Source organism: Protomyctophum bolini (genome assembly GCF_963924005.1).
Source record: "Protomyctophum bolini genome assembly, chromosome: 15".
Lineage (NCBI taxonomy): Eukaryota > Metazoa > Chordata > Actinopteri > Myctophiformes > Myctophidae > Protomyctophum > Protomyctophum bolini.
In genome coordinates this window covers 36,667,118-36,692,255 of record NC_137876.1, presented here as the reverse complement: position 1 = coordinate 36,692,255, position 25,138 = coordinate 36,667,118, and the positions used below count along the sequence as shown (strand labels likewise).

The following is a 25,138-nucleotide window of genomic DNA, read 5'->3' as shown; positions in this document are numbered from 1 at the left end:
TTAACATTAAAGCCATGAATCAGATTAGAGCTATATCAACATTGAATTCCAGTTCACTTAGAGCTGTGTACATGCAAATTACAGTTCAACATTCAGTTTACACTTTTGAGCAATACATACATCAGCATCATTGACATACGTTTTTTTGCTTGAATCAGCATATATATTTCCCAAGTATTTGAGCCTATTCCAGACTCTTGCCAGACTTGACATCAAAAGGTGGAGGCTGGGGTGGAGGAGGCAAGCTTTGACGTTGCGTGGCAATGATCACCTGAGATGAGAATAGTAGCATGTTATAGTATTAGCATGCGACTCATGTGCCCCTGTATAAACTAACGTGGTGCTTCATGAGTGCACGTGTGTGCTCCATTTGCATGACTTGCAATGTAATACATTTCTGGTGATGTGAAGTTGCTATAATATAAATGTAAAGACCCCCAAAAAACAAAACACTTCAACAAACAAACTATTAACTTGATTACTTTACAAACTAAACCAAATGTGAGATTAGAGTTATCCTGAAATCTTTGATTTCAGTCAAATTCATAATGAGATTACCAATACCTACCCTCTGTGACTTTCTTGTCCATAACACAGTGATTGACTCCAGATGCTTTTTCCTCTGTCTGTCAGGAGTTCAGGGCCTTTGAGCTGCTGAGAAGTGGGCTGGACCGCTCCAAGTACCTACTGGTCAAGGAAGCCAAAATAATCGCCATGACCTGTACACATGCTGCTTTAAAACGCCATGATCTGGTGGAACTTGGGTTCAAGGTGAGTTTCTCTATTTTCACTCATGAATGCACACTTGTGTTTTGTTAAAAGTAGTGTTCAATAGCTCTATATTCTGAGACTGATACTATTCAGTAACAGGGGTCTCCCCATCTCTACCTCTCTTTAATAAACAGAAAATGCAAAACAAATTTGGAACTGGAACAATGAAGCTGATAAATGGACACTCACCTGATTGGATGCAATTTTCAACCCACCTGAAAATGTATTTTCTGTTTATTAAAGCACTGGAGAGATTGGGAGAATCCAGATACTGAACACATTATAGAAAGTATTACTATCATAGAATATAGAGTTTTAACCTTTTAACAAAATACTTAATGTTTTAACCAAAGAATATCACTCACTACCTTTAACATATCATCGCTGTCCGGCAGAAACCAGCTAACAATTTATTTCAGGTTTTCAATATTTTGTAGTTAGGTGGTTTCTGCCCGACAGCAGAGCTATACTTTAAGAACCTGGTTCATCCTGTATTATTTTTGTTTTCATCAGTATGACAACATCCTGATGGAAGAAGCAGCTCAGATCCTGGAGATAGAGACCTTCATCCCTCTACTGCTGCAGGTGAACTGCACCTTAAAATCTATCTCCCCACACTAATTACATCTTTCCACACTAATTAAAGTCGCGCACCCCCGTTTATACGTGCGCCTTTGTTCATCTTCTCCTACCAAACCTCACCATGGACAACACCTACAGCATGCCTGTCCAGACATCCACCCACGCAACTGTCATAACTACTGTACAGTTTGCATTTGCATGAAATATCATGTTATTGCGCAACATTTGACGGCGATGCAAATTACATCACACCTCGTTCCACTGCACGCACACACACAGGGCGCAGCAGTACAGTACAGTACAGCACGGCACAGAATAGTACAGTACAGTACAGTATGGTAAAGTATTGTACAGTACAGTACAGCACAGTATGGTATAGTACAGTCTGCTACAGTACAGCCCAGTATGGTAATAATGGTACAGTATGGTACAGTACAGTACGACACAGTATTGTACAGTAGAGTATTGTACAGCACAGTACAGTCTGGTACAGCACAGTCTGCTACAGTACAGTGCGGTACACAAATGTTTTCTTTTTCAGCAGTGACTTCTATTTCCTAGTTCCTACCGTGCCTCACTCTTGCTGTTTTGTTGGCATAGAATGATGCTGTTAAATGGATATAATAAAGCCCTTTCTGTCAGTTTTGAGCTCGGCTAGTAATGTTGAGTGGTTAATGTTCAGACTTAAGAAAAAAAAAAGATAGTTGAGAAATTGTCTTATGGGCTTCAACCCTTCAATTGTTAGCTAAACTACTGGATATGGATGAGGGTTTTGGCTTTGTATCCTAGCAACATGAAAGCTCTTAGATGAAGCCATCTATACAGAGTAATGGGTCTTGTGTTTGAAACTTATACCTAATTGTCTGAGATGGCACTAATGTCTATTTACAGATAAGACCATTGGACACAGCAGCCTGTCCGACTACCTTGTCAGAGTTTCTCTGGTCTCCATCTTTCTTTTCTTCCGAGAGCCACAGTCAGAGCTGTATACTAAGAACATCATAACGCAACATCTTATTCCCCCTCCCTCTTATTGAACCCTTCCTTTATCAGTGATTGAATCACTTCCAGAGTTATGAGCATTGGCATATCAGGTTTGTCTGGGGTCAAGCTTCAATTAAACCTCGTCTAATTAGTAGCAGCAGCGGAGAGCAGTCATGAGTGAAATACTGTACAGTGTATTCATGCTTCACTGCTTCCTGTAACACTAGGCACAGCTCATGATACAGCTAAGCGTGCAACCCTCGGGTCCACAGTATGATAATGTCATATTGCAGGAAATGAAGTTAAATTTGAAACACAGCTGCCTTGATGGCCTGGGAGTTTGTTGCGGGGAGTCGGGGACCCGACCAGATGGTGTGTAAAGGCCATCCGAGCAACCAGGTTAGGCCTTAAGTCAGAGAGCTTATACTTTATACTACATTGAGTAGTATATCACTATGATGTATAATAGCTTATTTTTTCAACTGCTTTAAATATTTTTAGCCACACGTTTTGTTCAGGTGTACCTGCTGGCTGCTGCAGCCCTCTCTGCAGCCATCCTGCATTCTGACTTAACACGGATATGACAGCAGTTCACAACCTGATTAGCATGATAAAAAAGACATGGGCTGAGAGTAAGCGTAGGTGGCAGCATGAAAAACAGATGTTATATGAAGCCTCTCGTTGGCAGGCGAAAGGTGCAAGCCAGTAAGATTTTTCTTCCTGCCTGTTAAAACCACCCAAGCAGTGCAGCTGAAAGTGAATAACAAGTGAGAGGAGGGTAGACCGACAATGAAAAGGACGAGGTTGGAATGGAACATTAATTACAGTAGGGGTATGACAAATCAACATTTTCCTTAACATTTAACTCCCTGATTTCGAAAGGCTTAAACGTTTAACCGCTATGGGGAAAATACATCCATACTGGCATGCGATGTTGTAGTCATGTTCTAAGAATGCCAATAGTTTGTTCAAGCCGACATCTTCAGCGACGGCAATCAGCTGCAAACCAGCAGCTGTAGAGAACATGGACCCCCTACCAGCACAATGACTGTATCATCTTTGTGGGAACAAGAGCCCCGTTTAACCAGAGACCTTTCCTAGCAGTGGTTCATCTATTAATGTTCTTTGCAAAGAAAGAGGTTGAAGTTTAGCCTCTTTCTCTGATGGACACATTTGGTGTTGGTTTAGCCGCTATACCAATACCACAATATAGCAGTGATGTTTGACTCACAAAACTAAAATGATGATCTTAATGACATGTCCCACGCCGATTCAACATTCCGTTTAATACTTATTCTTGATCTAAGTTAATTCCAGACCCACAACGAAGATTAATATCCTGTGGTTGTTTCACTAGTTTCTGTTCTTAACGTAACCACTCTTCTTCCCCCACCACTTCCCACTGTATAGAACCCAGAGGACGGCTACAGCAGGCTGAAGCGCTGGATCATGATTGGAGACCACCACCAGCTGCCTCCTGTAATCAAGAACATGGCCTTCCAGAAGTACTCTAACATGGAGCAGTCCCTTTTCACTCGATTTGTACGCCTAGGCGTGCCCCCGGTTGATCTGGACGCCCAGGGCAGAGCCCGTGCAAGGTGTGTCACATTGCTTAACATTGAACAAGAATGTCAAGAAAGTTTGGACAGCAGAGTCTACCGGTATATGGATTCTGTAAATTCATTGATAACCGTTTAATGATGTTACAAATTATGTATGGAGGCAGATGATTACTGTTATTTCTCATCATAATAGCAATCACGTCCTGCAGAAAGAGATACACACACTACTGTATCTAACCTCTCAGTACCATTAAATAATTAACTGCTAATGCACATGGACACAGTGGTAATTATTTGACTAATAGACCATAGCTATGGAATGAATCCTTAATTAACTGTATTGCATAAGTAATGGCCGTCCTAGATTGTTTACCTCTGCTACTCTATGTATATTATTGTTGCCTTTTATTATGATGCCCATTACCGAACACTGCAGGGACAGTGAGCATTCTTTAGGTCCAGCAAACAAAACATACTGTACAGTACAATGAAAAATGTCTATATTAGCATTCCGGAAACAAAGCAAAAGGTCAAATGACCTTTATGTTTTTTTATATATTTTTTATCCATCTATTTTACATATGCATGCATTTTATAGTTCATTTCTAAAATTAGTTGACAACATTAATGTAAAATGTTATTTAATATATACAAAAATCATGTCACTGAATAAGTCAATACTGCCAATCAATTAGGGAGTAACAATGCCCTATATACGCACAGAATAAATATTACCTGTGTTTGTCAAAACATAAAACACAGAATATTACTATTGAATTCCTTCTGACTGCCACACTGAGACTCTAGATTTGAATACCAACAATGTAATTTGTCACCTGGGTGACATAAGCTACTGTAGGTAACTTGCGCCCAACAAACCTTCCCTTTCATCCCTATCCGAGTATCCGTCTGTGCTGGGAGTCTCATCCTTGACTACTGGTCTGAGCTGGGAGTCTCATCCTTGACTACTGGTCTGAGCTGGGAGTCTCATCCTTGACTACTGGTCTGAGCTGGGAGTCTCATCCTTGACTACTGGTCTGAGCTGGGAGTCTCATCCTTGACTACTGGTCTGTGCTGGGAGTCTCATCCTTGACTACTGGTCTGAGCTGGGAGTCTCATCCTTGACTACTGGTCTGAGCTGGGAGTCTCATCCTTGACTACTGGTCTGAGCTGGGAGTCTCATCCTTGACTACTGGTCTGAGCTGGGAGTCTCATCCTTGACTACTGGTCTGAGCTGGGAGTCTCATCCTTGACTACTGGTCTGTGCTGGGAGTCTCATCCTTGACTACTGGTCTGAGCTGGGAGTCTCATCCTTGACTACTGGTCTGAGCTGGGAGTCTCATCCTTGACTACTGGTCTGAGCTGGGAGTCTCATCCTTGACTACTGGTCTGAGCTGGGAGTCTCATCCTTGACTACTGGTCTGAGCTGGGAGTCTCATCCTTGACTACTGGTCTGAGCTGGGAGTCTCATCCTTGACTACTGGTCTGTGCTGGGAGTCTCATCCTTGACTACTGGTCTGAGCTGGGAGTCTCATCCTTGACTACTGGTCTGAGCTGGGAGTCTCATCCTTGACTACTGGTCTGAGCTGGGAGTCTCATCCTTGACTACTGGTCTGAGCTGGGAGTCTCATCCTTGACTACTGGTCTGAGCTGGGAGTCTCATCCTTGACTACTGGTCTGAGCTGGGAGTCTCATCCTTGACTACTGGTCTGAGCTGGGAGTCTCATCCTTGACTACTGGTCTGAGCTGGGAGTCTCATCCTTGACTACTGGTCTGAGCTGGGAGTCTCATCCTTGACTACTGGTCAAAAAATGCTTATCGGCCTGATGTATTTGTCGAGCTCTGATATATTGTATAGTGTGTAAACATTTTGATATTATGTTTCTGCTTATCTATGCACCAACCTAGCCAGTGCAAAATATTAAATGAATGGTCATGTACTGTAAGGGGGTTTTGAGGATAGAAGTAATAATGTTTTCATCTCTCTCCCACCAGCCTGTGTAACCTGTATAACTGGCGCTACAAGCAGCTGGGGAACCTGCCCCATGTCCAGCTTCTGCCACAGTTTCAAGTGCCCAACCCCGGCCTGACCTTTGACTTCCAGCTCGTCAATGTGGAGGACTTCAATGGGGTTGGAGAATCTGAGCCCAACCCTTACTTCTACCAGGTCAATAATACACACACACACACACACACACACACACACACACACACACACACACACACACACACAATTTAGGCATTTAGCAGACGCTCTTAATCCAGAGCGTTTTACAGTAAGCAAGAACAACACATGGTAATACATCAAATACATAGTTGTCTACATAAATTGAACCTTTGCATACGTGCCTGTAAGGTCGTTGAGGCTAGTGCAAGTGCTACGGGCTAAGATGGAGTCTGAAGAGGTGAGTTTTCAGACTACGGAGGAAAATGGGGAGTCAGTAAGTCTGCATGCACATACAGATACTTTATTCTGCCAGGTCAATAGTCCATACTCTTGTAGACAGTCTACCTACAGTACACACAATATTCAGCTAAAATCACAGCACAGCACAAACTAATGGGTTTGTCCTTCCATATTGTCTTTCATTAAATTGCTGGGCCTGGGACTTTCAACATTGTGTGTGTGTGTGTCTGTGTCTATGCACACTAGGTTCGGGTACCAGACTTTTATGGTACTTTTATGGATGCTGATGACATTACCACAGTGCTAGGTTTTATTATAATTATTATAATTAATAGTGTAATGCCTATGTCAAAATAATGAGGTGTATGACAACAACAAAAATATATAAACCAATAAGAAAATGTTCAAGTTAATGACAATATTGAAATGGAGAAGTTTGAAGTTATTATTGACTGACAAAGTACCTTTCAGGCACTCGTGTGTGTGTGTGTGTGTGTGTGTGTGTGTGTGTGTGTGAGAGAGAGATGCAGACTTACTGTTACTCTGCCAACATACACGTGGGCATGCCGATGAAGCTGCTTATTGTTCTTAAATGCGAACCATGTGTGTCACTCGAGGCACTAAGTCACATGAAACTCTTTCTCCATTTGCCTGTTGCCATTTTCAGGCACCTCAGGGGAACTGGGCACATCACTCACACACTCACCCCCGACATAATAAGGAATCGGGGGGAGTAAATTGGACACTAGAGAAGCAATGTGTCTAGTGCATGGTGAATGTCTGTCACAGCTGTACAAACACTGCTCCGACCCCCACCGTGGACATACACACACATTATACACTCCGCACACACGGTCATTCTCTTACTCCGCACCCAAAGGCTCTTCATTGAGCACCAGCAACCAAGTGACAGCCAGCAGCAATGTCCCTGTTTGGCTCATTTGCTAAAGCACATTTTAAGTCAAGTCTCACCCCACTATGGCACATTGCTAGTGCCTCCCCATGGATATCAAATGGCTCATAAAAATGCGAAAATGTTTCCCTTAATGCACCTCTCCTATAGTTAGAAAATTGCTTTCCTCGGGTGCAGGGGTTATTATGTTCTGTGTGCCTGCTGCATTGTAAACGGCATTAACTCACTGCAATGACTGCATCATAAATTGCCTATAGTGGAGCAAATGCTGTCGTTGATTTTACTCAGTGGCACAGTAGAAACCTTTACGGGGTGCGGTGCGTCGTCTTGTCTCGCATCAGCTTACCAAAACATAGAAGACAGTTCTAACCAATGAATGACGGAAGTAGGCTACCCACTGCTATATTATTATATCATTGATCTAAAATGGTATGTATATAGTATGATTAAAAAATGGTTTAGGCCTATGTCTTTTTCAGAAATGACTTTGGACAGGTGAAAAGTGAAGTTAAACTTGCAGAGTAACACATTACTTTACCGGGGTTATCTTCTGATAGTTATACTTGAATGTCAACATGAAAGATGAATGAAATAATAATCCCCTTTCTGTTTCATTAGCATGAGCGTGACAAAATAATCTACAGCTGTAGGATACGATCATTCATGCCACATACTGTTATGCTATGCAACACAGAGGTAGCAAGGACTCTAAGCTGTTATATAACCACAGTCAGTGACATCACTGACGAATCCTTGTTATCCTTATGCTCCCGAGTCAACTTTCTACCGCTGTTTGGAAAATCCTGGTGACGCAAGGTTATAGTCTAAGATTCATGGAAATAGCTGATTTAATAGCTCACGCTTGTAGATCGGCTATTGTTCTTGTTAAACATTTGTTTTATAATTATGGAATTTCTTAGATTTTTCTGGAAAAAAATATTGTTTTATTTATTTAATTCATGAAAATGTTCTTGGGAATGTTTTTTGAAAACGTTTTGAAATAATAATAATTTAAAACTAAATGTAGGAAACAAAAAAATAGAGGGTCCCACAGAAATGTGTCCACTGTTTGGGGAACAGTGCCCTAGGGCCATTGGATCACATTTATACTAAACACAAACAAGAAGAGCACAACTGGAAGGTGCCAACTAGTGCCGGGGAATAAATTTATATATATCGAATATTTGTCGAATTTTGGGGGAAAATCAAATATATATTTGATTAGTGGTCGTGGCTACCAGGCGATGTTTAATAAAGTAAATTCTGTGCGCGATGACTGTCTTCAGTGCCAGACATAAGAGGTTGGGGATTAAGTGGTTAATCCTACGAGTTTGAAACAATCCCGGCATGATGACATCAATGTCATATCCTTTGTATTTTAACCCATTTAGACCTGATTAAAAAAAAGAAAAATTGCTTCTAAATCAGTTTTCTGAAAAACCTATGTTTCCATGTCAGTGGTGCTCAACCATATTCATGTCAAGGACCCCCAGAATTATCTGTATTTGGCCGCGGACCCCCATCTGAAAATATGGTGTTCCAGCGACCTTCCAGAAGCAAAAATATTGCTGTGAAAGAATATATATATTCAAAGATTTGCGCCACATTTTCATGATTTTTCTAAAATTGAAATACAAGCTCGTAGCTTGTAAATCTGCTATTTTTCAACAGCTAAAGTATAACATAGTGCTTAAAACACCAAAAGGGGTTCCCGCATGGACTGTCCATGCTCGAGCATTCCGTCACTTTACAAGCTGTATTTATTATGACGCTCGCCTCGCACTGCTAAAACAATAACAGGATTACTGTACCGGTAGGTTACACGTCTTTATTTTATGTTTGAGAGCATTGTTGTAACCCAGGCAATATATTCGGGCACTCTAATCCGTAATACTTGCGTAAACTCTGAGAAAACATGAAATAAATATTAGTTCACTTTACCTAACCTTTTCTTAACAATGGTCTACGACTCCGATGAATGCCCTGTTCCATATACTATGCGCATCATTTATTATCCAACATATACAATAATATTCAAATATATTCTAAATTCTGCAAAATTCGAGAGACGACAGCTTGTACAGCGCGGGCTACGACACACGCACGCACGCACGCACGCACGCATATGACATGTGGTTCTCTCCCCTGTTGGTATGCAGTAACAGAGTGCTGGTGATCCTCATTGTTATTGATTATGCTCAATATCTCCCAGGCCGGCTAGAGGGCCAGAGGAACAAAGGCTGCCTTAGGGTTTTGATGTTTTGACTCTGATGTGGCTGGATAGAGATCTATGACCCAAGCCCCATGAATGACTTCAATAGCACAAAATTGAGAGGCTGCGGTCTCTGCTTAATTAAAATGGAGTGAATAATGCATACTGTTGGCCTTTTTTTTTGTGGTCGTGTTTGGGGGGGTAGATCACCCTGCAGGGCCAGGAGGCTTTGGTTAAAAAAAGAAAAACGGTTAGAGGTTGGTGTGTTTAGAGTGGTGTTTCTTTGCATCCCATTTGATTGGAACTGAAATATGAATGTGCTTGACCTTTTTTGTTATTCAAACGTGGTCACCTATTAAAACATGTCCTGTTGTAGTAGCCCAGAGCCCTGGATGGGTCACAGGCGGTCAACTAGCTACTGAACAGTAACTACAGTATAGTGCATTGACTTGAGTACTGTACAGTAGTTGTTTTCATTGCGACCAAAGGTCGCAGGTAACTATGGAATCGTGCATTTCCCGTCAGTGTGTTTTCCGGGGCATAAAAGTGTTAATTAATTTGTACTTGCATGCGTGCGATGCACGTCCCTATGGACAGACCAAGGATGAGTTGGAGGGTTTATATCTCCACTATATGGGAAGTCTGGAGCTCTCTGGTGGACCTGTTGCCCCTGCGACCGGACTACGGATAAGTGGTTGAAGATGGATGGATGGAACTAGCCTACTTGTTATGCTTGTGACTGATTAAGAACTAATTTCATCATATTTTATTGTATAGTCATGTTCTGTTTCAGATGAATAACATTTTGTCAGTTTACTTTTCAATTATTGGGTGCCACTATGTTTACTTAATTCAAAGACAAAGATCTTTGTTTATAATGGAAAGAGTAGGCAGTGAGCCAAACTGATTACATTTTGATTAAATTCATCTTTGCTAATTAAAATGTAAATTGGATTATAGTGATAACATAATAGCGTTCTTCCAGAGGACTGAATGATGAAACTTGTTTTTAAGATCCAACAATTTGTCACGCCCCAAAAGTTGATTATCCTTTTTTTATTAGATGATTAATATCTAATTCACTACAACAAAATCTCCCATTGTCTCCTTTCCTTTGCTTTTATGCAGGGAACCAAGGACAGGACATTATGTCCTAAATGATGGCTAGCTAGTGCTATTGCTGTGCTTTGTGTAAGGTAATTAATTCCAACCCAAATCAGATGGCTACTCATGCATGAATGCGAGAGAGAGGGCTTTCATCTGGCTGAGAAGTCAGACCGTGAGTGACAGTCAGTGAATGTCTGAGTGAGCTGTCTGTCTGAGATTCAAGATTCAATCATTTATTTGCCATGTCAACAAGTTGATAGGAATTTGTCTTGGTTCATACTCAACATATACAGACAACCATAGATACACAAACAACAAGAGCGTGGGTGCTTGTCTCGTCTCGTCTGTCTGTAAGGTAGGAAGATACAATGAGATGCGGATGGTGTTCAAAAGGGATTAGGCAACCACAGATGTGTGCAGTCAATAGTGACTTGTATATTTGAGTAATTGTCTGCTAGTATGTGATTCTCTAAACTGAGCTGTGCATTGCTCACACACTTACAGTAGGAGACAGGTGACTGGGTCCCTGTTACAGATGTAGGCCAAGCAATAGAGGGTATGCGCATGACCTCATCATCATACCCGGAAGTTATGCGGGAAGTTCGGGAACGCGTGATCCGTGGGTCGACGGTTCTAATCCCAGCTCCTCCTGTCTACATGTCGAAGTGTCCTTGGGCAAGACACTGAACCCTACATTGCTTCCAATGAGTTGGTCGGTGTGAGCTCGCCACCATTGGTGTGTGAATGTGGGAAGTGAGGACGCTGGCGTCGACTGTTCGCCGCTTCACCTCCCAATCTATGAATGAATGAACCATTGTAAAGCGCTTTGAGCACTTGGAAAAGCGCTATAAAAATGCAATTAATTCATTATAATAAACCTCTAATCCTCTGATGTTGTCGGCTACATCCACATAAAGTAACAAGTAATTTAAATGTCATTAAATAACAGTGTTTTGGAATTGAAGAGTCATTAGTTAGGTCACTAGTTGCCACTAAAAGTAGTTTTGACTAATGCGTCACATTGTAATGCTTTAATCCGAACACTGACGGCAGGTGAGCCAGTAGGGTACAATAGCAGTGGACCCCCTCCACTCGGAAACGATGACATTACCGTACATGAAGTCAATTTTCTTTTGTCCAACTGATTTTTAGAAAGATTGCCCACTTTTGTATCCTCTTCCTCTCTCCCCCTGTGTAGAACCTGGGTGAGGCGGAGTACTCTGTGGCTCTGTTCATGTACATGCGTCTGCTGGGTTACCCTGCTGACCGCATCAGCATCCTCACCACTTACAACGGACAGAAGCACCTGATCAGAGATGTCATCAACCAGCGCTGTGCTGGGAACCCCTTCTTCGGACAGCCCAATAAGGTAAGGACAAGTCAATTCTGTACAGCAACACGCCAAAGCAACTGTCTGGATGTAAAAATAGTAGAATTGTCTAGGAATAAAAATTAAAGCTAATTTATATTAAAAATAAATAAATCGGTTTCCCATCATGCACCTGTAACCCAACATGCATTGCACTGTGTCACGTGATCAGCTAACGGCGTTGCTTTCTGGAGCGGTCCGGTGTGGGGCAAAGACAATAAATATCGCAGAAATGGTGGGCAATGTCAATAGCGCTGTGCAACGCTGAAGTGTGTTATGGACCTGGTAGCTACTGACGTGTGATAATGTACAGATAAACCTAACAATGGAAAGTGGGGGCAGTGATAACGTAAGATAGGATATTTTAAAAAATTACAGGTATCTGTATACATTATTAAAGAAACACAATAAAGTACACACATCCACTCACTAAAAACCAGGTGCTGGCTGAGTTTAGAATCTGCAAAGAAGAATAAAGTCTGCACACTGGGCCATGCTCCTAAGCTTAAAAACATGTTGGTTCCTGTTTACACCATTGGACGTGACATTCCGAGACGTACTCATATATTTTATTTTTCATGTGATCTTCATAGTTCCTGCATGAGGTACTCTTATGACAGACATAAATCCACTTGCTTCAGCACAGTGAAATGAAACCGACCACACACACACACACACACACACAGCCTGTGCACCTCCTGAGAGTGACGTCAAACATTTGTTCTCGTCTGTCAGTAAGGCATCTCTATTCCCACCAGACATGTTCTTACTTCATACAGTATGTAGCATGCAGAAATGCTGCTGTAGTTAACATATGCATAACACACACTGGCTCTTCACATCTCCAGATGTCTTCTGCAATCTCTTAGCCTTAACAACAAACCCGCTATTTCATCGACTCTGTCAAGAGAGACGTTCACAGCTCTCAATTCTCACAGGCCTTGTGTGTCTAACTTAAATTTGCACCTGCACGCGTGTGCGCCTGTACAGCAGTAAGCCTGTACTTAGACCAGAGCAATGTACTCAACCGAACTGGCTAAGGCTTGGGGGGGGGTTGCTTGTGTTGATGTCAACTATCCTATCCTCTGTCGTATACTCACTAGGGATAGTCAATAGGGAATTTCTTTGTAAATGTGTAAACTAGGAGTTTTGTGTGGTTAAGCGTAGTGTGACATATTAATACAAACTAACATTGCAGAGCACATACCTTGGACACATCAAATATATCTTATACTGTACGTATATAGTGTAACTGCTGTCAGTATTTGAACGCAACAAACACCTTTTTACAGACATAGCTTTAAGCTCAACAGTGTCAATGTGTAAATGTTTGCCATTGCCTTATGTGGGTTCCTACAGTAGGTGTCTGGTTCAGTCCAGTCTTCCGACGGTCACTTTGAAAAACAATGTGTAACACTGCTAGATTGTGATTTACAATTCTATACAATATTCTAATGTTTAGGATGTATTTGTGTGTACGCAGTTAACTGGGCATGTGCAATTGTCTGTCTGTTGTGTGTGTACTTTGTGTGTATGTATGAGAGAGTGACACAGAGAACCTCCGTGTCAAATTGAGTGTAGGTGTAATCTCAGAGCTCCATTCTCCCCTGAAGCATAATGCTGGGCCATCCTCCTTCAGGCCACGTTGTGCTCCACCCACACTTGTTTTCTCCACGTTTTGTGTCTGTCCTCCCTCCTCCATCCTTTACATGAAGTGTAAAGATCATTTTATAATACAGCATAAGAAAGGACACGTTTTGGCTATAAGTCTTCATCTGTGTTTTTAGGTATACGATTAATCTCATTTAAATCAAACTTTGCGATTTTATTTATTTATTTATTTGGACTATTAATGGTACGTATCTCGCTCATGAAAGCACTGCACAAAGCCAAAAGTCCTGCTAAAAGCATAATAAACCTGAGTCCAACACCAAATTAATGTAATCTGTCTCTGCCATGATGCGCGCAGCTCACAACTCTCTGCTGTGTGCTCAGTCTGCTCACTCATCCACGTAGCCCTGAGTATCGCCAATGTGTTAACGAGTCTCGCTAGCGCACTGTACCAGGGCTATCATCCACACAGACAGAACATGTCCCAAACTTGTTGTTGGATTAAACATAACGTGCCACCGGAAAAATCTCATAGCTTATCAATACCGTGTCCCGACCTACTGTCCCTTACACTAACTGTTTATTTTGCATCGAGGAGCCATGTGTGTCTGTGTACGTCACCTCGGCTAAAAACAAAGTGAAGCCTGACTTGTGCTTCGCCATACGATGTCTTGCATGCTGAAAATAGCTGATCTGCAAGATCACAATGCGTCGCCTCCGCAACACGTTGTGAGCTTGTAGATCGGCTATTTTCAGCACGCGGAAATATGCAGGAGATATGGGGCATCATTATATTTCAATGCAGAATGGAAAAGGATTACAGATTCTGTGGCATTTCACATTGCAAAAGGGTGCAGGAAGAGTGGGAACTTAAACATTGCGGGCACCTCAGTGTTAAATTGGCAATTCTTTCCAAAATGTAAAGAAATATGACATATTTTGTAATGTGAAACAAATTGCTTGTCAATGATATTAAAATGGCAATAAACAAGTTTTAAAAAAAGGTAAAAATATAAATTAAAAAATGAATTAATTTGGGGTTTAAATAAATAAATAAAAACAACATATTTGAGACAATGTATTTATCAAGGTTTCAGAGAAAAAAAGAAAAGAGAGAAAAATAAGTAAAGCACTTAAAAAAAGCATGCTGATGCCTGATCGGTTGCTTTCGAGCACAGCAAGTGTAAGGCAATGATCCTGTCCAGAAAGAGGAACCCATCTCTTCCAGGTCAATTCTTTGGAAGAAATGATATCTATTTCATTGAGCAGATGGAATTTCTGGAACTATGCATCAACATAAATGTGTGTAAACACTGGAGAACATCTTGAAGCATTAGAGGAGCAGAATAGTTGCAACAACTGTTCTTTTCAAAATGCACACTCCAACGTTCCAGCAGATCTGAAAGCACTGCTACCCTCGGCCCAAGTCCCAGGCCAAATCAGACTGTAAATACACTCAGACATACACTCTTCATATAGCAATAACAGGAACTCACCCTAGGCTAAACGGATAACAAAGGTGAAAAAACACAGCTGGCTTATTGCAGCAGGGGAAACAGCCCTTTCCCCTGCTGCTGTTGGAGACATCTTGTCTAGTGCTCATACTTTCAAGAATAGATTGAACAAACACCTCCCAAACTTCCCCATGAACAAATTTGCCTAAATCGGGGTAACAGGACCTGCTTTTCTGAGAATTAAACGTCTTGTCAAACTTGAAATAATTCATGGACATTGTTAAACTACTCAGTAGGATCCGTCTTGAATTCTGTCTGCTTTGCTTTCCCTGAATTTCTCAACTCTCTCACTCTCCTCCCTAGCTTTGATCTCTTCGTCTTTCACTCATTTTGTATAAGACGAGTAAGGGTATGAAAGATGGAGAGATGAGAAGGAATGCTGAGCAGCTGAAAGGTCATGATATCTGGCTATCGGTCCGCAATGCGCTTCACGACGGCCAGAACCCAGTGAATGTCAGCAGCCAGCCCACTTCTCCATGACAGAACCCAGTGAATGTCAGCAGCCAGCCCATTTCTCCATGACAGCATGGAGAGGGGAAGGCCAATACATATGGGTCACAGTCTCATCCATACAAACTGAAACACTAAGAAGAAGATAATTAGAAAGCAAGACAAACCAGAAGAGTGCCGAATCTTAAAAAACATGGTTTGCTTGCACATGCACACACACTGACATCATTTTCACTCTGTTTACATTAATGCATTTTTAATTCCCTTTGTTTTGTTTTTGTTGGATTGTTTGATTAGCTGTGGGTGTAGACGCACAACCCTGTTTCTAGATTCCACTCTGTTGTTTTCATTATGTTGAAACAGAGTTTAAAGAGGTTATTCAATGAAGAATCGCATGCACAAGCTCACCGCCACAGTACAGTCCCCCTCTAAGAGGAGCAGTGTTGGATTACATTGACTGTTTTGAAATTGGTAAACAACGGAACATAGTTGAATCAGTTCATACATCATTCAGTGATGGAACCCGGGGCACACTTGCAACTAGTCGTACAGTACACATATGCGGCACATATCTCGGCACGCCTTATTTTAGACGAGGGCGGTGCCAGCGGTGGGGTACGAAGAGCCACTAGGCGTTAGACTGCCACAACATTCTGCCCTCGAGGAGTTCCTCGTGAAAAATTGAACGATCGACAATCTATGACTTCTGCGCCTCCTTGCGGCATAATGTGCATGAATAAGTCATAGTGGGGTCGCAGGGAGTGAACGAGGGAGGAGGAATGAGACAGATTAATTTTTCAACCACATTTCCAACTATGAGGGGCGAGGGCATCTGCTGAGACACTGTCATTGTGGTTGTGACAATGAGCAGGAAGAGGGTAGGAAGGTGAAATGAAATGAGTCCTCTTCTCCCCGCAGTCAAATGACTTCTATTAGGTGTGTGTGTGTGGCCGCGCACCTGCATGCTTGTATGATTATATGTGACTTTCTGTCTGTGTGTGTGCGTGCTGTGTGTGTACACATACCTGCATGCTTGTGTGACTATATGTGACTTTCTGTCTGTGTGGTTGCGTGCTATGCATGTATTTGTAAGTATAGACATGTGCCTGCCACAATGACACGACCTCTGCAATTCACTCGCTGGAAGATTTCATATAAATAACTAAACAGCATGCAAAATGCTATACTCCCAAGGGAGACGCTCTATCTGGGACTCATTCTTGTTCTCTCTTTCTCTCTCCCTCCCTCCCTGTCATTGTCTTTCCTCTCTCTGTGGGCCAAGAATAACTGTCTTCCATACAACAGTCTAATGGAAAACAAGTGGAGTTGTTTTGGCTGAAACCATGTGGCATATTTAGCCCCTTCAGTCTTTGGATAGTTTGTGTGTATGTGTCTGTATCAGTCTACCTCAGGGTTTGCGTGTGCGCAAGTGAGTGTGCATGTGTGTGTGTGTGTGTGTGTGTGTGTGTGCTTGCATCTTCATCCTCTTCTCTGGGGGTAATTTGAGGCCACATGGTGAACTTGGTGGGTGTTCCTCCCAGGCTTGGGTTTGGTGGCTGTTTCACTAGAACAGACGAAGTCGATGCCTCCTCATGCTATTGTACAAACTGGCATATTGTTGCCTCTAGTGCTGCACCTGTTCTACATAGCAACAGGGAGACGCAAATAAATATTGGTCCACTTCCTTGTTTCAACCCCATCTATGGCACTACACACAGACACCATCACATGCACACCCTTCCTATTGGCCCTAAGGGGGCTTCAAGGGGTTTGGCAAGAGGTTGAGTTGCTGAATGTTGCATTTGATCAGTGGGATGATTTATTTAAAGATGTTGGTTGTTGGGCTAGTTGCTGTGGTCCTGGGGCAGTGTGGCCTCGTGATACCAGCTGCTGTCCTATTGATCCAGTATGGACTGGTAGAGGAAAACAGAGGACTTCTCCAGATGTCCTTCATATGGCCAATACTTATGTTTACCACTGCATTGATTGATGGCTTGTATAGGCTATATTCACTGGAGAGAAGGGGGATATCACTTTTCTTCTCTTCCAATGTGTATTTTTAGTACAACTGTTGTTTTGTTAGCTAAGATAGGTTGGGACATTGAGTATGCAGCCAGTCACTTAATTTTTAATACATACTGCTCATGGCCTATAATTGTATGGTGATATGAATGCCACACACAGAGGAAAAACTAGCATACAGTATCTGTTGCATGTTCCGTTTTTACGTGGCTTATTGGCTTCTTGGGCATTCCAGCTAATCGCAAGCACACGAGCAGTATGTCGGCACTTATTATGCAAGGCTCTCACTCTCAACACAGATCTTTTACTCTTCTGAAGCGGGCTGTGGAATAAGCACACTTCTCAAGAGGACAGAGGATTACCAGGGAATGAAAGCAAATGGGCTGACACGAGTTTCCTTTTGCACTGAGGAAGAAAATAAACCCATAGCTAGCAGCTTTTCCCGCAATTCTTCCATCACACTGAAATAGTCTCCTAGCGAGGCGGTGCGGCACCCAGGTGTTTTGGCCCCTCAGACCTGGGGCCTCAGGTAAGCTGTGAGCGGTGAAAGAATACCCCCTAAGCCGCATTAACGCCGCCCAGCTATACATATGGCCCACAGCGATAACGGAAATGACAACAAAAACTCGTTCATCTTCGTGGTATAAAAACGAAACAAAAATTCTGATTTTCTCCGAATTTGGGATGGAAAGCTCTCTAACTTGCACTCTTAACGACTCTGCTAAATCCACCCCCCCGCCCACCTGCCACTACACACAAAAATGCATGTGCTCGATTACTCGGTAGAAAACATCAACATCATTCTGACTGGCATTGCTTAGCAGCAGTATCTTTATGCATTACTGTACGTGCATGCTTCTTCATTGTCATGTCTGTGTGCTTAGGTGACAACAGTGGACAGGTTCCAGGGTCAGCAGAATGACTACATCATCCTCTCACTGGTCCGCACGAAAGCAGTGGGACACCTGAGGTAAGCAGTAAACCCATTCCCCCTGTCCCAAAATACACGCACTTCACATGAAGGAACTACGCTTCTTGAATCAAAAGAATAAAATCATTGGGGAAAAAGGACACTCCTTAGATGACTTTAGCTATCTAGAGACAACAATTCTCAAGGGATTTATTTTTCTTGTTTTCCTTTTTTAGCATACAACGTTGGCACACACAAAAAGGTTCTAGTTCTTGCTCTCTTAAGCTCTGCTTAATTTCACAGACGGGGGATAAAGGCAGCTTTTGGGACTGCGGCAGAGGGCAGAATGAGTCTTTTGGAAGTTTTTTGTGTGTGTCGGGTTAAGAGAAGCCATTGTGCTGATGATTGGGGTGAGAATAACGAACAGACTGATCAAAGGCAATTCATAAGAGCGGTCTCTTGCAGGCTTTAAGTGACATGTTGGTTCACCACTGTGCAATGGTACAGTAGGTTTGATGTCTTTTCATCCTGTGTCCCATAGTTCTCCTTTCCTTCCTTGCTTCTCCTCTTGATATTTTGATTTCTTGTCTATTTGTTTACTCTTTATAACCATGAATTGACATACAGTGTCTAGTCAAAAAGCCTTTCATTTTTAGGGTTTAGCTGATGAGTTTATGTCTTAATGCCAGACCACTGAGGCAAACTCTGCCTTCAGCTCTTAAGCTGCTAATGTGCACCACATTGGTCTGATGTACCGTATAGTGACTCCAAGTGGAAACTTGCTCCTTACAGCCTCTATCAACACCTCGAACCGCCAACACACTCACCTGGCCTCACATTGGAAAGTGCAAATGGAGCCTAATTCCTGATTTATACTTTACGGTTTCACACTGAAAATAGCCGATCTACAGGCTTGATTTCAGTTTAATGCAGTGCAACACATTATCAGGCTTGTAGAATTTGTGCACAACATCATATAAGTAGCAAATAAGTAATCCTTCTATTCTTTTTATGCTGGCATACGCGCACCCATTTCCCTGATAGCGAAGGGCGTAGATGAAAGCCGGCAGAGGAAACATTGAAGACTCCATTTTGTTTATTTATTTATTTTATCCCCGACCTCATCTCACAGATAAAGCCAGGAAATTGATGGCATTGCCTGTGAGAAGTGCAGTAGGGCCATTGAGAGTGGTAGTTTATCTTATTGGCAGCCTGCTTTCGTTTCTGCTATCTTTCATTTAATGTTGTCATTTCATTCTCTGGCCACACACTAGGAGGGATGGGTTTAGGAAGCACTCCCACCATAATACGTGCTAACGCTACAGTTATCCACTGAAGAGTGCAAGAGACACTGCCTCCCCCTGCTTGCACCATGAAAGTAGTTCTCATTGGTGATAAATGCATTGTAAAATGTTTGCATCTTAACAAATTGTTGTATTTTTGAGTATGAGATATTTTATTAATAAATATGAAATACCTGTAGACAACTTAAGCAATAAGCCACGAGAGGTCTCAGGTTACCGGGTATTTTACACTGGCTGGGGGCGTAGGCCCCCCAGCCCCCCCCCCCCCCTAGGCTCCCCAGCCAGTGTAAAATACAATTGGAATTCATTCATGTCTTGTGCTGCTTCTGAATGGTTGAGTGAATGGCTTGTTAAGAGCAGTGATTCATGGGAGGTTCTTTGCTGTCTCTTGGATTTTACCCCATGCTGGGATCACTCTGGCATAGATTCCACCTCGCACCCATTCACCCCCCCCCCCCCTCCCCATGGCAACCTTCTGCCGTGACAACCACAGGGGATGCAACTGACCATAAGAACAAGCTAACCCTGGATCTGACAGGGAAAAACATTACTGCTGCAAGTTCTCCCCCCCCACGCGCACGTACACACACACACACACACAAACACACAGATTCCAACATCCTTTGGCATGTACAGTACATGATGCACTCACATGTGGGGTCACACACGCACACAGGGTATGTGGCCACCTTGCCCTGTCGTGTCATGGAACAACTCAGGTGGGAGTCACTAAACCGAGCGGTGTCCCCCGGCTACTGTGCTTCGTGATTCATTGGTTTGGCTCATCTGAAGCTCCGTGCTCATTGGTTGTCCGCTGTTGCGGTTTGTCTCTGTGGCAATGTCGATGCACTTTAGAGTCTCATGCATGTACCGTGCAACCTCTTCAGCTTGAGATTTACAATGCAGTATTGATGCTATTGGCTGCACACATTAACTGACTCTTAAATCCTGCACATTCTTTTCCGTAAGCCCCCCCCCGCGCGCACACACACACACACACACACACACACACACACACACACACACACACACACACTGTACATATTGCAGAGATTAATCTTCTTAATCTCATGCTCTGCTCATGTCCTCTCTGCATTCGGCATTTTTGGCTGCGTTAGTGTATGTGTGAGTGAGAGTATGTGTGTGCTCATCATATGCATTGAGGGTGAGCCAAGTTGAGAGCCAAATTATTCTACATAAAACCGGAGATTGTTTTGAATCAGCGTGGCCGCTGTGAGAAAGCCAAAAGTTTGATCCTTTCCTCCTCATATCATAACCTCTGCCACGTTTCCTTGGCCGAGAGAAAAGCTCTGCATCAACCAAGTTATTTTTGTCTCTATGATTTATTGGCCAGATAAGGTATGCACTTCTTGGCAACAGCATATAGTTATACGTGACATTAATGATGCAGAGTAGGTTCAAGTGTACCCGTCTGTGGGTTTTCTAAATATTTTACCAATTAAAAGTATTAACAAAAGGTTTGACTAAATAACAACATTGGACATATCGAAACATTGTTTGCTTGAAGTACAGTATGTATGTACTGTTATACTGTTGCTGCCTGAGGTGGAATCTGTTTTTCTTCTTCAGTGTGTGTGTGTGTGTGTGTGTGTGTGTGTGTGTGTGTGTGTGAGCGCTTTTCTCAGGCAGCTTAAATGTGGCATGTAGGCCGCTGTGGCGTTTCACTATCACAAGAGCAACCTGTAAACGATCTTTTATTAAACACTTTGCCCGCAGACAGTCAAATCGACCCCTCGATTCGCTAATCCCTTAAACCTAGTGGATGGAGACTGGGTCAACATATCTGTCCTCTCTCTTCTCTTCCCCCGCCCTCTGTTCCTTTTTTTATCTCCACCCTCAACTATAGCTAGCTTATCCTTCTCTAAACCTCTACCTCCTACACTGTTTATTTCATTTTAACTCCAATATGTTTCACTCCCCTTCCTAACTGATCCTTTCAGTTCAAGTTTCCACCCCCAGTTATTTATTTCCAATCCCTCTTCTTGTCTCATCCCAGGGATGTGAGGCGTCTGGTGGTAGCCATGTCCAGATCCAGGCTGGGTCTGTACATCTTCGCCCGAGTGTCTCTGTTCCAGAACTGCTTTGAGCTCACCCCCGCTTTCAACCAGCTCACAGCCAGACCTCTACAGCTGCACATCCGACCACACGAATACTTCAACCAGGAACAGCCCGTGAGTAGAGATGCACGCGCGTGCAGAGTCAGACGTGTTTTCCCAGAGCACCCTTATTTCCTATCCTTTTTTCACCACTTAAGCCCTATATTCCTTATACTGCAACGCTGTCCAAGACTTCATCCTACCTCCCCCCATTTCCCTGTCTAATCCTGCCTCTATATTCTGAATGGAATTTTCATTCCTCTTCTTTGCCGTTGGTCACAAGTCTTACTGGGGCTTTAGCGCCCAAGGGCCTCCAGTCTGTTAACAGCATTCTGCAGGGGCTGTCTGCTAGCCAGGGGAACTATACAGGCCCTGGCTATAATTAACACCCAAAGGTCAGCAGTTCTGTGCTGCTCCCCTGGATGGAGACTGGCTCCCCCAAATCCTGCCAGAGCGAAAGAGCCACTGTCTGGTCATTGCGTTTCACTGAGTGGAAACACCCCTACCCCCACTTCCTCTAACACTGCAGCACTGGCTCCTGAGAGACACAGCTCGTTTTGGGCACACGTGACCCCCATTGCTGGGCCAAGTCTTATGTGGAGCCAGGCAACTCCTGCTGTTGCCTGTACCCTAATGCAGTTTTTAAGTCAGCCTTTTTTTCTCCCATTTGCCTCGAGCATAGCTATTATAAATTGTTTAACAGTGTGGACGTGTAACCGTTTGCAGCTCTGCATGCAGCTTTATACATTTACAGCAGCTGATAACTGTGCTGGACAGACTGTAAAACATCTATTACTGCAAAATGGGGTTTGGGGAAGCACTTTGAGGCGCTCCGCCTGTGATAGTTTTACAGCGATAAAAGCACAGACGGATTAGCTTTACAACGCTGCAGCCCTCATTGTGCTCACATCCACTTGCTGCCCAACAGGCCGCTGTGATTTCAACCTATTACCTCGCTGGGATGCAACGGTCCAGTTGAGTGAATATACTGTACTCTTCCCCTCCCTCCTCAATGTGTTCTCTGCGGCCTCTCCCCCTGCATACTAATTCATCAAACCACACAACTGTGCAACCACTTCTTTTGATGTAGCGTGACCATTGATCTTCGGAGACAGCCAACAGGTGATGTGTTTTTATTTAACAAGGCGCCTGGTGAACGATTTCAGCATTATTTCCCTGTACATTGTCCCCGCAGATCAATAGTTAACAAGAATCTACAGTAATACATTTAAGAATTTGTGATAACAAAGTGGTGCAGGCCCCCAGCATCCCTCTTCTGGGTACAATCTTTAACCATCTTGCACTAACTAACTCTTCTTCTTCTTGTTCCTCTATGCAGAGAGAAGCTTCTAATCAGCCCAACCAGGTCATAAAGAACATGCCTGAGATGGCCAACTTGGTGTACAATATGTACATGCGCATGATCCAGACCCAGACCCAGCAGTACAGACAGGTAAAAACAGCCTTCAAATCAAACTTATAGATGGCTAGCCTTCTGCAGAGCCACAACATAAACATTGTAATAATAATAATTATTATTTTAATTATGAATAATTCATTTATACACTTTATATATAACACTTAAAAGACACATGTATCGCTGCAAATCATGCATCGTCTTACAGTTTGCCATGCATGGTGCAGCTCTTAAGGCAGTCTCTCTCCCTAGTTGCTTTTTATCTTCTTTTTTTTACTTTAAACTTTAATGCAGCGCTAGAAATAGGTCATGTGTTAGAGCACTGTTTTAGTTGTGGAGACTTACCAGGCCACAAGCCTAACACATGCAGCAGCTCAAATGAGTTTGAACTCCTGCCCTGCTGCTTTTAACGTTCCCATCCAGAGAGACATGAATGTTATATACCAGAAGGGATGCCATGTTTTGACACTAGACTAGATGTAATCTCAACACAGTTGGCTTCAACATAGAATGTTTTCAAGTGGAAATACACAAATTACAATAAGCTGAAAAATATCAAGAAACATGAGGGGAAAGGATTATATAACAATCATCTTTATCCCCCTGCCTACAGCAACAGCAGAAGCTTGCTCCACCCCCACAACAAACCAAGACCGTTGTAAAGGAAGTGACGACCATCTCCACACCAGACCAGGACACCCCCATGGAGCAGGAGAACCAGGAAGGCGAGGCGAAGAGCTTGGTGCCGGAGACGGCGCAAACCCCCGAGGTGGCCACGGCGTTGGCAGCTCCACCCCAGGAGAAGATGGAGATGGCGGCTCCACCCCAGGAGAAGATGGAGATGGCGGCTCCACCCCAGGAGAAGATGGAGATGGCGGCTCCACCCCAGGAGAAGATGGAGTTGGCGGCTCCACCCCAGGAGAAGATGGAGCAAACCCTGGGGGAGGACACGGCAGAGAAGGCGGAGCCCCCAGAGGAGACGGAGGAGCACGCCAAGATGCCAGAGCACCCCGGCAGAGACAGCGACAGCGATGGAGAAGACAGCGCAGATGAGCAGGAACCATAGTGTTCCATCTCTGCCTCATGAAGAGTATCGGCTTTGGGAGGCTCATGTACCTGAAACTGTCCGTTGCAGAAGGAGAGAAAGTCCATGACTGTAGAGTCAGTAATTTTTTATTTGTTTTCTACTGGAGCCACAAATAATTCACACACGGAAAATCTGGAGAACAATGATATATTTGATTTTGTGAAAGACCTTTTGTAACCAATAGTACTTTTTATTAAAAAACTAGACAAAATGCTCAATTGGATTTCTAGTCTGTCATATATTTTACTTTACACACATGAATAAGTATGCAAAATGCTCACTAAGAAGACATTTTCTCTCAGTACCTCTTTTCTTATATAAGACACAATATAATATATTGATATGGAAAAATCTCCGTCATGACATACATATAATACTTCATACCGTTTTGAAGCATAACTGGAATTTGACAATTTGATTGGGAGACAAGCTGCTACTATGCAGCATTTATAGGTCTGTCACCCACGACACCCAGCCACCATGCATGCAGGGTGAATTGCAAAGTGCATTGTATGGACATTATACAGTCACCCAGTCCCTTTTCCATTCATAACTTGCATATAAGTCCTACTTAACTGTGGAGAAGACAGATGAGGCCACAGCCTGCAGGCAGACACACTCTAGTCATTACCGTGCACCACATGTTAGCTTGCTGTTACCTCATACCTCAGGCAGACTTGTCCACACTACACAACCCCAACCCCTACTGTCTGAGTAGAGAGGTCAGTTGCACAGCTGCTCCAGCCGCTGCATGTTTAACAGTCCTCACGTTGACTTTCATGCTGGTGCTGAGGATCAT

At 43.1% G+C, this 25,138-nt stretch overlaps 1 protein-coding gene across 2 annotated transcripts in view; it reads left to right on the top strand.

Moving 5' to 3' along the window:
• Positions 1 to 24,551, top strand: part of aqr (aquarius intron-binding spliceosomal factor) — a 79,310-nt gene extending 54,759 nt beyond the window's left edge. For both annotated transcript variants that reach the window (XM_080783741.1, XM_080783740.1), the window contains exons 28-36: positions 634 to 771; positions 1,285 to 1,356; positions 3,748 to 3,935; positions 5,895 to 6,066; positions 11,737 to 11,907; positions 18,389 to 18,474; positions 21,736 to 21,910; positions 23,175 to 23,288; positions 23,866 to 24,551. In XM_080783741.1, the coding sequence (XP_080639867.1) occupies positions 634 to 771; positions 1,285 to 1,356; positions 3,748 to 3,935; positions 5,895 to 6,066; positions 11,737 to 11,907; positions 18,389 to 18,474; positions 21,736 to 21,910; positions 23,175 to 23,288; positions 23,866 to 24,318 (1,569 nt within the window). In that variant the 3' untranslated portion in view covers positions 24,319 to 24,551. The remainder of the gene's footprint in view (positions 1 to 633; positions 772 to 1,284; positions 1,357 to 3,747; positions 3,936 to 5,894; positions 6,067 to 11,736; positions 11,908 to 18,388; positions 18,475 to 21,735; positions 21,911 to 23,174; positions 23,289 to 23,865) is intronic.
• Positions 24,552 to 25,138: the final 587 nt, after the last annotated feature.